This window comes from Acinonyx jubatus, chromosome E2 (assembly GCF_027475565.1).
Source record: "Acinonyx jubatus isolate Ajub_Pintada_27869175 chromosome E2, VMU_Ajub_asm_v1.0, whole genome shotgun sequence".
Taxonomy (NCBI): Eukaryota; Metazoa; Chordata; class Mammalia; order Carnivora; family Felidae; genus Acinonyx; species Acinonyx jubatus.
Window position 1 is genome coordinate 56,406,651 of NC_069396.1, and position 16,166 is coordinate 56,422,816.

At 41.6% G+C, this 16,166-nt stretch overlaps 1 protein-coding gene across 1 annotated transcript; it reads right to left on the reverse strand.

Moving 5' to 3' along the window:
* Window positions 1-288: 288 nt before the first annotated feature.
* Window positions 289-2,397, reverse strand: LOC113593337 (vomeronasal type-1 receptor 2-like). Its single transcript, XM_053210652.1, has one exon. The coding sequence runs from the start codon at window positions 2,005-2,007 to the stop codon at window positions 811-813; it is 1,197 nt and encodes a 398-aa protein (XP_053066627.1). The 5' UTR covers window positions 2,008-2,397; the 3' UTR covers window positions 289-810.
* Window positions 2,398-16,166: the final 13,769 nt, after the last annotated feature.

The window sequence follows — 16,166 nt, forward strand, 5'->3', positions numbered from 1 at the left end:
ATTGCTCATTCTTCCACTGTTTACCTGAAAACATTTTCATATGCTAATCTACACCATAACCACGACTGTGTTTCTTTTTTTTTTTTAAATTTTTTTTTAACACTTATTTATTTTTGAGACAGAGAGAGAGAGAGAGAGCATGAACAGGGGAGGGTCAGAGAGAGGGAGACACAGAATCTGAAACAGGCTCCAGGCTCTGAGCTGTCAGCACAGAGCCCGACGCGGGGCTCGAACTCATGGACCGCGAGATCATGACCTGAGCCAAAGTCCCCGCTTAACTGACTGAGCCGACTGAGCCACCCAGGCGCCCCGCCACTACTGTGTTTCAAACCACCATTTACCTTAGGAGGTGAGGGACAAAATTTAAAACAAGGCTTTTAATTTCTGCAAGAGCTGAAATGTAACGTTTCTCCTGCTTCACACCCGGCCATTGGCATTAACATCCAGGCCTCTCTTCCTTCTGGATGGATCACCCCACGTGCAATTCCTTTTTTAGGGAACTGTCCTTACAATTCCATGCCCAGTTAAGTTTTAGGAAAATTTAATACATCAGATTGAAACTGACACTCAAAAACATTTTCAGTATCTCACATGCCTTCACGACCATTTTATCATTGCACGGACTCTGAATTTCTCCACAGCAGTTTTTGATGAACTGCACTTATGTAAGTACGTAACACTTTATTTACTACCACTACTAACATTTACTTCTTATTATTAGGACAGAATCACAGTCTGTCTTATTTACTAGTCTATCTACGATGACACTGGTTTATAATTGTGCTTGAGGGTTTGGGTGAGAGGATTTCATCAATGACTAAACACAGCCCCAAACAAACCATTTTGTATTTTTCTGATGAGATCAGGGAATTCTGTCTTTCTTCCACAGCAGAAAGAGCAGAGCCTGTACACAGTGGGATTACGGCTCATGAGAACAAAGGGACTGACGGTCGGGAATCCTGTGGTGATTAGTATAGAGGTGGTCACCACCCACCAATTGGGATTATCACAAAGAGCCAGATAAACATAAAACATGAAGGAGAGGGTGTACAAAGATACAAAGGTGCTTACCAGAAAAAGGATGGTGTGGATGGCTCTGGTCTCGGGGGAGGATCTTGGGGAGGCCTTGGTCCTATGAATGTGTTGGACCCGCTGCCTGTGCCTGTTCAGGATGAACACCATTGAGCCGCTAGCCCAGGACATGAGCCCCAAACATAAAACATCATGAAAGGCTATCAATGCTGTATACGTGGAGTCTGAGACTTTGTCGTGAAGCGGAGTAGGACAGAACATCGTTGTGACGGTTTTGTTACTCCATCTGCCAGTCGCAAACACTGGAAAAATAAAATTTACCAGCATGTGGAGGACCCAGCAGAGGGTATTGAAGGACACGATGTACTTCAGGGCTTTGGCTTTAAGTTCCGCCCACCTGGAGTTTCTGGGGCTGATGGTGATGGCCTGGAAGACACTCAGGAGACAGATGGTGCCAATGGTCACACCCCTGGCCACTCTGTGAATGTATAAAACAAGTTTGCATCCAAAATAATTGAGGAAATGTCTTAACCCAAAAGCTGCCATTGTCCTTGGGATTCCTCTGGAGAGAAGGACCAAGGAGTTGGCTACAGTCAGGTGCCTGAGAATTAAATCGGTTGACCTTGGTTTGCATCCACTGAAGGCAAGGGTCACAGAATGATATAAGAGCAAGAAATTTCCCCAAACTCCAACGACTATCTGGAACAGGAAGATCATTGCAAATTTCAAATCTCCGAAGGCCATTCTGTCATTTTCCAAGAGTTTGACATCAAAATACACACGCAGAGCTTTTCTGTAAAAACATGAGTTGTGGGCTACATTTTTCATGGAAACAGAAATCCCCAAATCTCCATGTCCAGTTATTCCTCCAAAAAATCCACGTCTGTAATGTATTTTCTTGTGGAGAGATTTACCAAGTTTGATTTGTATCTTACCAGAGCACCTGCATGAGCCACTATTATTAATGCTTTGCATAGCCTAATATTTAATACTCACAAATTTGTGAGCTAGAAACTAAAATCATTCTCCTTTTACAGACAAGGGGAATTTAGGTATGGGGAAGTTGTAGTGAGGGATCAAACCAAGGAAGCCTCATTACAGTGACACTGGTACTTAATATCATACCACACTCTCACAGCTACCTCATTTTGTTTTTTAATATTATGCCATCTATAATATTTCCACATTATTTTGTAGTTGTAGTTAAATACAGTCACATTTTAAATTTACTTTGTTTTAAGAGTGCCTGGGTAGCTCAGTCAGTTAAGCATCCAACATTTGATTTTGGCTCAGATCATCATCTTGTGGTTCATGAGACTGAGCTCTATGTTGGGCTCTGCACTGACAGTACGGAGCCTACTTGGAATTCTCTCTCTCCCTCTCTGCACCCCCCTTTTCAAAATAAATATATAAACATTAAAAAAATTGTTTTGTATAAACTTTGTTGTAATAATTTGCCATTTGGTTATGTATTTATTTTATATTCTAACACTTTTAAATGAAAATTCAGTACTCTTAATGAGAGTAGATGCATTGAATGATTTTCCACATTTTGATTGAATTTATTTATTTATTTATTTTTAATGTTTATTTATTTATTTTTGAGAGAGAGACAATGCAAGAGCGAGGGAGGGGCAGAGAGACAGGGAGACAGAGATCTGAAGCAGGCTCAGTGCTGAGAGTGCACAGCCTGATGCAGGGCTCAAACTCATGAACAGTGAGATCATGACCTAAGCTAAAGTCGGATGTTTAACCAACTGAGCCACCCAGGCATCCCCTTTTTAAAAAAATATTGATTGATTGATTGGATTTATTGAACATGGAAAAATATAAAGACATTAAGAGGAAAAACTTCATTTTTTGTCAGGGACTAAGTGCAATGGCAGTAATCACAGAAATTATTGCACAAAATTATAGTGTGCCCTAAATCATAGAACATATTACTGTAAGTGACAAAACATGTTAGGGTAGAAAGTAATTTAATACTCATTAGAGTATAGGCGACTATAACCTTATTACATTAGAAAAACTAATTGAAACTTTAACATTTGACTTGGGAAAGATATTAAAATGCAAAAAAAAATTATGTGAAATGTCATTTGGGGTCATGAAATCTTTTGCATTCAATAAATTGAAATGGATGAGAGATGAGCAGAGAGAGCCTGGTAATAATATGGAATGGTTTTAAGCCAGAAAAAAAGAACACAAGAAATATTTATGCTTTAAAATTGCTGAAGCCCCAATTGTTTTCCTGCTGTCTGAAACCTTCAACTCTGGCATTAAAGGACCTTTCTTAATTTCAGGTGACAAAATCATCTCATCTTGATCAAAAGACCACAGATAGTTTCAGTAGACACACATTTTGCCATCTCCATTAAGGACGTCACACACAAATTACAGAGAAAATAATTCTGTTTTAGCAATTGCAATTCAGCCACGCTGCTTCTGCTGGGAATTGAGCAAATAAATTAGCTCCATCATACTTATTATGAAGGTATTCTGAACAAGCCTCCCCAAAATGTGCTACTTTGGCATATGGATTAGTTGGAGCCAGAGTCTATAAAACCCAAAGACACAGAAGAGCTTTTACCTTCTCCTTAATGACCTGAAAGAATTTAGATAGGGAGCCTGGCCCAGAAAGGGAACTTTTGTCCGAGAGATCTTTTTTTCTGGAAAACCTATCTGTATGGCAGGGTGAACATCTGCTTACCGAACATCTGCTCTTGTCATTGTCCTATTACTCTCCTCCCTTTGGAAGCCCCGGCTCCTATCTCATTCCTTGGCTCAGAGTGGTAAATAAACCTCCATTGCCTGACTTGTTCCCGGAGTCTCATATTCTTAGGGGGCCCGTGTCTGTAACTAAATTTGCTTTCCTTCGGGTGCCTGGGTGGCTCAGCCAGTTAGGCATCCGACTTTGGCTCAGGTCATGATTTCACAGTTTGTGAGTTCAAGCCCCACATCAGGCTCTCTGCTGTCAGCACAAGCCTGCTTTGGATCCTCTGACTTCCTGTCCCTCTGCCCCTCCCTCATTTTCTTGCTCTCTCTCTCTCTCTCTCTCTCCCCCACTCTGTCTCTCAAAAACAAATAGACATTAATAAAAAATTTCTCCTGTTAATCTGTCATGTTCATGTGATTATTAGATCAGCCAAAGAACCTAGAAGGGTAGAAGAAATTTTTTCCTCTCCTCCCCAACAATCATATGCACAGACTTTTCCTGATGTAAGTATGGTCTTTTTGAAGTATTCTCTGTGAACTTTGCACATCATATTAATTATTAGATTAATGTCCAAATTACAGTCTTTGACTACATTAAAATAAAGATTTTTTTTTTGTAAGTAGGCTCTATGCCCACTGTGGAGCCCAATGTGGGGCTTGAACTCATGACCCTGAGATCAACACCTGAGCTAAGAGTCAGATACTTAACATACTGAGCCACCCAGGCACCCCCCAAAATGAGGATTTTAATGCCACTTGGTCAAATCCCAAGAACCACTTTCAGTGAGGATTTCATTAACTTACATCAGCAGCTGTCTGGGGTTGCTGTTGTAGGACCTGCAGCCTCCAGTCTCCCCACAAATTCAGCCCATGCCTCAGGACTTACCTTCCTTCTAGTGGCTTTGGCACTGGCTCAGTTTTTAGCCCCAAAGAACTGCTTTTTGAGACATGAGCTCCTACGCAGATTTGTGATTCATCATCTTTCCTAGCAGATTCTGCCTCTCAGCTGGAAATTGGAAGTCCTCAACTGACTCCCTCCTGCTACCAAGAAAGTGGGCTCCATGTGAAGGTCCTGGCAGCCAGTGCATGCAGGAGTGGGGCAGCCAAACCCTGAGATATGTGTAGTGATCCTGAGACCTCCCCTCCCTGCAGCACTGCAATTACCACTCCACCTGTAGTGGCAGCGATGGTTCCCACTTGGGGAGCTGAGAATAATTCTGAAAAACATTGCCCTGGTTTTCAGTTCCTGGAAATGATTACAAGTTTCTAGTAAGCATTTCTAATGAGACCATTGGAGGGTTTGAGAGAGGCTCCCCCTGTGTCATGATTCTTGGGGGTAGACAAAGGCTCACTTGAAGTGGACAGGATATGTTGAAGTCTGAAGCATGAGGAACTGGCAGAGAAATATATATATATATATATATGTGTGTGTGTCTCATTGGAGTGCATACTTCCCTAGGGAAATAGTCTATCCAAAATATAATTCTTTATTAATCTGCAGACCCCTGAGTACCACCATTATCTAATTTTAGGCAGAGAAATAGAATCTCACAAAGCACCTGAAAAGGGTTTTCCATTTGGCATGTGCAAAAGGAAGAACATTATACCAATAACTGACTTGAAAAACAAAAACAAGGGGTCCCTGGGTGGCTCAGTCGGTTAAGCGTCCATATCCGACTCCTGATTTTGGCTCAGGTCATGATCTCATGGTTTGTGAGAGTGAGCCTCATGTCAGGCTCTGAGCTGACAGTGTGGAGCCTGCTTGGGATTCTCTCTCTCCTTCTCTCTCTCTGCCCCTCACCCCCTCTCAGAAATAATATAAATAAACATTAAAACAAAACCAAAAACATTTGCTTCATTTGGCCAATTCAATAAAAATTAACTAAATGAAATAAAAATTTTCTGGGAAAATATGCTTTGCCATTTTTAAGTAGAGATAGAACTTTTTTTTAATGTTTATTTATTTGTTTTTGAGAGAGAGGGAGAGAGCACAAGTAGGGGAGAGGCAGAGAAAGAGGGGGGGGGGGGAAACACAGAACACTAAGCAGGCTCCAGGCTCTGAGCTATCAGCACAGAGGCTCGAAACCACCGATCACGAGATCATGACCTGAGCCGAAGTAGGATTCGTAACTGACTGAGCCACCAAGGCCCCCTAGAGATAGAACTTCTAAATAATAAAATATCCATAGAGGAATGAGAGTTTATAAAGCAGTTTCTCACAAACAAACAAACAAACAACAACAACAACAAAAAAGGATAGGCTGTTTAACAGAAAGTTCTGCAACACATTTAAATATCAAGATGTTGCTATTTATTTAAGAGCATTGCAGAGGAATTAAATTTTCTAAACGAATTTTATAAATCAAATAGAATACCGATACTAATACGTCACAAAGTTTGTAGCAATACAGTACTACAAAAAGATTCTACATAGGACTACATAGAAACAAGTAAAATATAGCAAACATACTACTACTAATATAATATAAAAATAATATATGGTTCCCTAGGACTTCTATAACAAATTTCCACAAAATTTGGTGGCATAAAACAACAGAACTTTGATCTGGAGTCCAGAGGTTCAAAGCTTAAGTGGCCAGCGGACCATGCCTTTTTTTTGTTTTGTCTTGTTTTGTTTTGTTTGGACCATGCTTTATCTGAAGGCTCTAAGGGGGAATACTTTCTTGCCTCTTTCTAGCCTCTGTTGGCTGCCAGAAAACCTTGGAGTTCCTTGGCCAACAGCTCCACAACTCTAATCTTTGTATCTGTTATCACATGACCTTCTTCCCTCTGTGCCTTTACTTAGCCTTCTTCCGAGACACCAATCATTGGACCTCTGTCTATCTGAATTCAGTATGACCTCATCTTACCTTGATTTCATCTGCAAAGACCCTATTTCTAAATAAGGTCACATTCACAGGTTGATGGGGATTGAACTTGAAATATTCCTGGGGACACAATTCAAACCACAACTGTGATTAAGTGCATTTTATGTACTGAATTCAGGAACGATTAAATATGAGACAATCTACTAATAAAATTCCTTGTATTTATAGATAGAAAAATAAAATCAGGAGACCATGTTCATAGACACAAAAGCATCCCTTGGCAGAATTCAACAAGTGCTAAATTAAAACACTCAAAATTAGGAATTGATGGATCTTTGCTAACTTGACAAAACTAAACATTCATTGTTCTCATGAGAATGAATTAGGAAGATTCCCACTAAGGTCAGGAATAAGACTAAAACATACACAATTACTTTATAGTCCGTTGATATTGCATTGAAGGGTTAGCCAAGGACATGTTAAAGTGGCATAAGAACTGAAACAAAGAGGGGTGCCTAGGTGGCTCAGTTGGTTAAGCGACCCACTTCTGCTCAGGTCATTATCCCACTGTTTGTGAGTTCAAACCCCACCTCAGGCTCTGCACTGACAATTCAGAACCTAGAGCTTGCTTTGACTTCTTGTCTCCCTCTCTCTCTGCCCCTCCCCTGCTGGTGCTCTGTCTCCCTCTCTCAAAAATAAATAAACATTAAAAAAAATTTTTTTTAAAGAACTGAAACGAATATATAAAAGTCTGTTAGCAAAAGATATAATTGTATATTTGGCAACACAAAAGGAATTGATAGCAAAAAAATAATTTGGTAAACTAATATATTATTGACATACAAAAAAACAGGTATCTACAAATGTACAAAAAATAATAATTTACAAGTTACAATTGAGATGGGAATTACAGTTATTTAAAGAATAAAATAACACAATAAAATAAACTAGGAATAGAGGCACATGGCTGGTTCAGTCAGTAGAGTGTGAGACTCTTGATCTCACCCTGGGTGTAGAGCTTACTTAAAAATAAATAAATAGGGGTGCTTGGGTGGCTTAGTTGGTTAAGTGTCTGACTTTGGCTCAGGTCATGATCTTGTGGTTCATGAATTCGAGCCCCACATCAGGCTCTGTGCTGACAGTGTGGAGCCTGCTTGGGATTCTCTCTCTCCCTCTCTCTCTCTGCCCCTACCCCATTCATGTGCACTCTCTCTCTCTCTCTCTCTAAAAAAAAATATATATATATATACATTTATATATTATTATATATATTATATATATAGTGTTTAAGTACTCAATATGTTTTTAAAAATAATAATAAATAAATACAAATTAGGAGTAAATCTAACAAAATACTTTTAGTATATGTGACAAAAACCATAGAAAATTCCTGAAATAGATGCATGTAGACATAAGCAAATAGAAAAAATTACATCATGCTCTTGGATAGAAAAACTCAATGTTATAAAAATCATCAGTTGTCCTTAAGCTGATTAAAAATGTAATTTTACCTCAGTACAGATACCATCAGTTAGTTCTCAGAACTAGGCATGTTACTGCAAAACTCTTATGGATGAAAATACAAATAAGGATAGCCAAGAGAACTCTAAAAAAAAAAAAAAAGAGGGGCGCCTGGGTGACTCAGTTGGTTGAGTGTCTGACTCTTGATTTTGGCTTGGGTCATGATCTCAGGGTTATGGGTTTGAGCCCTGAGTTGGGCTCTGCACGGAGCATGGAGCCTGCTTAAGAGTCTCCCTCTGCCCCTCCTCCACTCGCACTCTCTAAAATTAAGCAAATAAACAAACAAACAAACAAACAAACAAATAAAAAGAGGTAGCTAGCCCTATAAGATTCTATGTTGATCATGAATAGACTAACAGACAAATATTCAGAAATATAACAACATGCATAATAAGAGCCAAGAAACAACAAAACTACATTGTAGTTGGCATCATTAATATTTTTTTTTGCCTCAGAACTTGATGTTTCTTATCACAAAGAAAAGTAAAATTCGATTTATTCTTCACATCCTGTAGCAAGACAAAGGCCCAATGACAGATAAACCTAACACAGCAAAAGAAAAAAGAAGTTTTTTATAAGGTAAATTATGACAAGTTTTGCCAGGATTTTAGTGTTTCTGAGAGTGGGCATGCCCCCAGACCTCTCTACTCCTGTACTGTCACTGTGTCATTCCCCTCGATTCTTGCTTTGGAAGTGGATAAAAAATGTTTTCTCTGATTCCTTCTTTTTTTTTTTAAGTGTTCTTTTTTTTTTTAAGTTTTTTAAGTTTATTTATTTTGAGAGGGGGAGGGGCAGAGAGAGGGAGAGAAAGAGAATCCCAAGTGACGCGGGGCTTGATCCCACAAACCCTGAGATCATGACCTGAGCTGAAATCAAGAGTCGGACACTCAACCAACTGACTGAGCCACCCAGGCACCCTGCTTACTTCTTTGATAGATTCAAAGAAACCTATATGCACATGATCCTCAAATGATCAGTCAATGGTCTTCTGCTGAGGAAAGGCACACAATCTCATACTCCTGGAAGCACAATGTCTCTTGAGATAGGACACTTCTTCCTGAGGCCACAGGTTCTATCTCACGTGTGATCAGAGGTTTTCACAGGCTCTACATGACTCTTCAGACCAGCCCTACCACAGAGGCTGAGCCTTGAAAATCTGACATCAGAAGGCGACTGATGAACACCAGTCATGGGTACACTCATCTCCTACAGGGATTCTGTTCTCCCTTAAGAATCCCTCCAGATCCACTCAAATACAATGAATTTTCCTGGAGATATCTACCTCTTGGAGATAGATTGGTAGGTTTGGACAGAAGCTTTCATCCTCCCTGGGACCCCTGCTCTTTCCACCCATCCTATCTAAAAGTATGATGTTCTAATCTTTCCCAAGAGCCCTCATCTCAAGGAATCTCTTTGTGTTGGTTTGAAACCTCAAGAGCTTCCTGGGTGGCATCTGAAACTAGACCCTGTGCACAGAGGGCAAGGATGGATGGAAGAGAAAGGCAGGCCACTCCGGTTTGGTAGGTGGCAGATATAATAAGCAAGTGAGAACTTGCATACAAGGTTTGTCTTGTGCACCATAAAGTGAGTAGGCCTCTGCCCCTACCCACCAGAATCTTTCAAGCTTGGACAGAGACCTTAATAGGATTCAGTCACATACACCATCCAGATGGTCTCAACGACACATTGCCTCCTCAAGGCTGCATCCTTGAAAATGGTTCCTAGTACAGCGGGTTGAACATACATTCTAAGGACAAGGGAAGGGGTGAGAAGCCTCTGGTCACTGAGGGCCAGCCAGCTCTCATGTCAACCAGTGGTCACATCTTTTCCATGACCTCCCCCAACACTCTGTGACCATGTAATTGATTTAGTAAAGTGGGAAGAGCAAAGTGCAAGAGGCACCTTATGCTGGGTCATGGGTCTGGGGTTCCCTTGCCCGACTTAGGTCTCTGATTTACCCAAATATTGATAAATATAGCTTCCTCTCTAGGTGGTGGTAAGACAGTAGGAGGCTCAGTTTACACAAGAAGTAGAAAATGGAATCAGTGATGCATGAAAGCATGGAATCCAGCTTAAACTCAGCCATGAGGTACTAGGTCTCTTTGGAAAGGAAACAAAGAGTCCTCCATCATCTGAAGCACACTGTGGCCTTGGACAACTGGACACCGCTGATCTAATTCCATGCCTGCATCACAGAGCAACAGAGCAGACCCAAAGGATTCTTATGGGTGAGGTAGGGGACCAAAAGAGAAAATGATCCCACAGCCCCTGCCCTTCGATCCACTCTTACAGATACTGCCAGCATCCTGGCCCAGCACAATTGCCCCACCCTTCTCCAGGACTCCCTACGTCCCATCCCCTTCCTCCTGCCATGTCTTACCTACACTTTGGAATAACTTTCTAGTTATTCCACTGATGTTAATCCTCACATAACCCAAACATCACCTGCATAACCCTTCAAACTTTAGAAACCTCAGGTCTGACCATACCAGATCCTAGGTCATGAAAGTCTGAAGTTTTTCCAGGAATTTTTGCCAGTTCCCATGGATTGGCAGGATCTCCACCATCCTTCATTTAGTTTTCCCTGAAAAACCTGTGAACCCAGGTACAGAATTCAGTCTCCCCTCTAATTATCTCACAAAAATAAAAGGCTTTTTTAAAAAGCCTCAGTGAGCCCTTGAACTTTATACACTGTAAGATGGCACAAAGGGAAACATCAGCATACTCTGTAGAAAATGATTTCATACACTCTTACGGTGATTTTTTCTTCCTTCCAAAGTTGCTTCTGCACTGCCAAGCCAATGAGAACTCTCAGCTCTCCCCTTTCCACCTATGCAATGCCCCCCATGCTGACCACTCTGCTCTCCCAGACCCAATGTTTTAATTCATTACCATTGTTACAGTGATCAGTTTGCTTCTCCCAAATCATACCCGACCTACACACCCAAACTCATCCTGATTTGGAGACTGAGGGAAGCTTCTCTTAGCATAACACAATCTGTTGGGGGTGGGGGGGAATGTGTGAATACAAACACCATATGATCACTTTCGGAAACTAGAAAGAGTCCAAAATTTTAGCCAAATGGCAGGTGAACAAGTTAGTCTTCAAAGGTTTCATGGATGTGGGTAGAAGACACAAGACTCCTAGATCAGAGACAAGGGCTTTATTATTCACAGTACCACAGGTAACATAAGCTTGATATGTGCATTGGTTCCCTTTGGCCCCCAAGCTTCAAACCGATCCAGCTTTTGCCTGGAAACATTACCTTCATTTTCCTGCATGACAAATAAATCTGTTCTATGACCCAAAAAGAGAAACCATCTATTTTCTAAGGCTGTTTTCTATATAGACACCTTTGGGAAAATAGGAATAAAATCTATCAACAACTCTGCCCACAAGACACACAGAAACTTGAAAATCCCATGAGTATCAGCTCCTTCTTTCAAAGTATCATTATTTTTTTAAGATTTATTTTTATTTTTAAGTAATCTTTACACCCAACATGGGACTCAAACCCACAACCCCAAGGTCAAGAGTCATATACTCTATCAACTGAGGCAACCTGGTACCCCACAGCTCCTTATTTCTGTATAGTTGACTTCTGGTAAATTTTCCCATGAGTATACCCCGCCATTGGACAGTGGCAAATCACAGAGAATAGGCTGATACCAAATTCATTAATCATTTGATTAAAGTTACTATCATCAGGGCCCCATGCAGTCAGATCAGGGAAGCCTGACCTCAGCAATACACTCAAAGTCCCAGATTCAACCACCTGAAAAATTTCATAAGCCATCAGGACATGCTTTGGGGAGCCAGGTGGTTTTCTCCTTAAGTGTTTGCATTGACCTTTATATTGAAGCTGTATCAGGGATTTGTTCTAATCAAGTATGGTAAGGTGACAGAAATGGAAATGAATGCCTTTGAAAAAAAGAGTTTACTACTTACAGCTCCTGGGGAAAAGGAACATTTCACACCACAGAAGACCCACAGGGAAGTACCAGGCAGGGTCAGTAGGAGTCTGAAGGAGCAAAGGGAAAGCACCACTCAGAGCATTTAGTGCGCTTTCTGTGGGAAGAAAGAAGAGAGGGAAATCAAACCACTTAAGATTGGCTAGTTTGAATAATTTCAGTGGACTCTGGACAGTAGGTGTGGTCCCCAGTCATTCAGTACCCGGCCCAGGGGTGATTTAGGGCAAGGGTAAATATTGGTTTGGTATGTGAGAGTTGGTTAGGGCTATGGGCTCTGGAATGGCCGGTGGGTTTACACAGACGATTGTCACAATGTGAGGCAGTGGTTAGCTATCTCTAGGCGTTAACTAGCACAGAGCGGGACAGTCTCTAGAATTAGGAAAGCCTCCAAGATGCCAAAGCATCATAAAGCACAGAAAATAATAATAATTTTTTAAACCTTGATTAATACATTTCACTTCGCCAGGGTTATTAATCCAAGTACACACTACTCTGGCCTGCAAGGAAGAAGTCTAGAACTGTTTCTTCACTCATAATAACCATGATCGGTGAGTTGAGGCTGATTTGAATACCTTCCAGGGCCAGTATGTTGTTTCCTTAAATACTGTCAAAGTCTCTTATGACCACCCCTAAGGTTCATGTCAGCCTATGCTCAGGGGTGAGGGATGTCAATGAATGGTTTCCACATAAGAAGAAGAATCCCACGGATGTACACAGCATATGTACTTAACAAGTGTTTTGGTTTTTTTTTACTTTTTTTAATGTTTGTTTATTTTTGAGAGAGAGAGAGCAAGCAGGTGAGGGGCAGAGAGAGAGAGAGAGAGAGAGAGAGAGAGAGAGAGAAACAGAACCCAAAGCAGGCTCCAGGCTCTGAGCTGTCAGCACAGAGCCTGACATGGGGCTTGAACTCACGAACTGTGAGATCATGACCTGAGTGAAGTCGGATGCTCAACCAACTGAGCCACCCAGGCGCCCCAACAAGTGTTGTTTTTAAGGCTGGGTCCTACCAGTGGATCCCATGTCAATCAGAGTACATGGACCGAGAGCACCTAAAACATGCCATCCCTCTAGGCTGGCAAACCTTAGAACTCTGTGTTGTCCTGTAACTTTTACCCCTTCCATCCCTATCCTGGAAACAGTCAAGAAGAGAACATCTGCTCTTGAAGACGGCTACATTCAATCACCAAATGGCCAAGCCAAGTTGTGTGGGCCAGGAGGAGGACATAATAGAGGTAGAATTAGACAGTTGACCCATTTTTAGATTTGGTGATAAAACGCATAACATGGTGGGAGTGCAAATGATCCAGAAAGGGTAAACAGTGACACGGCTTGCAGGGTCACAATGATGTGGCTGGAGTCGGCTAACTGACATGCTGGAGGCATCAGGAGCGTGAGGCATGATGGCCTGGAGTCATTCTGCCTGGAAGGGTTGGGAGCCTCCCCAGCCGTGAGACAAACAGGTCAGCTTTCTCCCAGAACCACAGGTCTGGCACGCAGTGATGGCCTCTGCATCAGCACAGAGCTGAGCTCCATCATCGATCGCATGATAAATCAGTGCTCAGTGATCAGTCCCTTATGACAACAAGCCCTTAACATGGGTTTCCAAGGGAGCAGCAGCTGAGATGTGTTCCCAGGTCCCAGCCCCACCACCGTAATCAGAAGATCTACAGTTTTCAACATGGAAGGTCAAAAGCTAGAACATAGGCAACAACCCCAAACCCTGAATTCTGACGACCGATCTTTGGGTGGAGCCACCATGCCCTCTTTGGGTTCTGCGTGGCTGGCACTGAGGCTGGGCAGCCACAGCACCCTAGGGAACACCATTAGGTGTCACTTTTCCCAAGCTGACACTAAACCCTTGGCCATGCAGTCAGGAATGCTCGGTGAACCAAAGGCCTCACAGAAGAAGGAAATTTGCTTCAGACACTTGAGAAGGTATTGCAGACAGGGAGTCTGGAGTTCTCTCTTGTCCAGCAAGGCAGAGGATGCAGGATTATATATGAGAGAGGCTAGTGTCCAGGAAGAGACAAGAGCCAGGAATAGTGGTTTTGTCTCCATATTTATTGAGCTCACAAGATATTACCCACATGATGAACGTGAAGAAAACAAGATCCTACACACATGAAGGTGGAGAAAACAATCAGAAAGTAATCTTTAACTTGTGTGTGTAAGAAGCAAGGCAAGTGGAGTTTGCAATCAAGGTACATTAGTATATTGGCACCAGATGGACAGTAATTTCCTGCAGGTGATACAAGTTACTCATGATCCCATTACACTATCTCACTAGCTAACCTCAGGCATTTTTGCCCCATGGTGGTGGCTTCCACTGTAAGCTTTTCTCTAACCCATTTATGTAAGTAGAAACTATTTCCTCACAAGAAGGCATAAAATTTCCACCAAAGATAGCTCCCAATTTTTCCTTTAGACCTGAGATGTGCATGCACCAGTGCATTTTCCCTCTTGTATATACAATTTCTACATGACAAGCAAGGCTTCTGGGGCCTTTCAAAGAGCTTGCATTGACCCAACTCAAAGCTGGAGGGGTCTGGGGGTCTCAAGCCCTGGATGGGAAAGGATTCAGTCTGACAAGAGCCCCATAGGAAGAAAAGAACTGACCTTCAGGATCAGTACAACCAGTAATTATGTCCAAGTAGCTATGAATCTAAAACCCCAAGGCACTTCCAGGTGGCACCTTCGCCAACTGGCCCCAGACGACAAAATCACCAAATTCTCTTCACCAGTGGAAGAACTGAGCATTGTAACGATAACCACACATTTCCAGGAAACCTCAACTGGAGAAAGGACTATGAATTTCAACCACCCTTACTGATGGAGAGGTGGTAACAACCCAGGCAGGGCTATGGAGACCACCCTTCTGACTTGTCGACGAACAAACACAGTACTATGCACACAGTGGAAAGTTTGGACATAGAAGGGTAGAGACACTCATGATAAGACCTATCGTGCCTCCCTAATACTTTTCTACCTGCACTTCATCCAGATTGGCATGATTCACTCTGACACTAATGGGACCCGGAAGCCCAAACATACAACAGGTGGATTCCAGCTACTGACTGATGGAGAAACAGCAGGATGCTGAATTAGCCACAACTCACAAACTTCCATTTGTTCAGTTCTCTTCCTTCCCTCACCGTGGACCCTGTCCAAACCCTATCAGCTGAGTTTGAGTTTAGGTGCTTTATAATTATTTTTTCTATGTAAATAGAGGCTAATGAGTTTAACACTTACTTGAGTCAGGGGCCAAGCAAGGTTATGCTATCCCCTGGGCATGTGAATGCAACAGGTCAGGAGAAGCTAATATGGGAGGAGACAGGGAAAAGGAGGAGGTTGTATTTATATTTTTAGTTTTTCCCCAGTTTTATTGAGACATAATTGGCCTATGATATTGTATAAGCTTAAGGTGTACAATGTAATGATTTCTATGTGCATAGGTAAATGACTACCTCAATAAGCTTAAGTAACATCCAGGTACTATTCTCGTTTCCCTTTTCACACTAAGGTCTGTGCTGCCTTCTCACTGTGGTACATTCCAGGGCTTGGGAACACAGCAGTCCCCCCCCCCCCCCCCATTCCACAGGGGATACATTCCAAGACTTTAGATATATATCTTTAGAATGGTTAGTTGGAAACACCAATGATTGGTTGATATGCATATTTTATACTTCTTCACTAATCACTAAAGTAATGAATACTTGTTACAGAAAATGAGCAAACATAAGTGTAGAAGACTCTGGCAATTCTTCAAAGCTCTTGAACTAAAAAAGGATAATTTAATTATCTCTTCTTTTAAAAATGGTAGAATCCACCCATCAAACCATGCGATGAAGTTGCTTTTATCTGTTTATTTACAAAGATATCTCTTTCTTCTGTGTATACATCTTCTACTTAGGCTTCCTATCATTACTGGAGTCAATATTCCTCAATTACTCTTTACTACAAAATTCCATGTCATCTAACTTTCAACTTAATCGGCATTGAGTAGGTCAAACATGTCCAATAATTCCTAATGCACATTAGCGGCTTCATGTTCTTTCTTTTACTTGTATTCCACTGAATATCCTTATCGGGTATTTTGTC

Coding starts and splice junctions, on each gene's coding strand:
- LOC113593337 (XM_053210652.1), bottom strand. CDS start 2,007: ATGCAAAGCATTAATAATAGTGGCTCATGCAGGTGCTCTGGTAAGATA.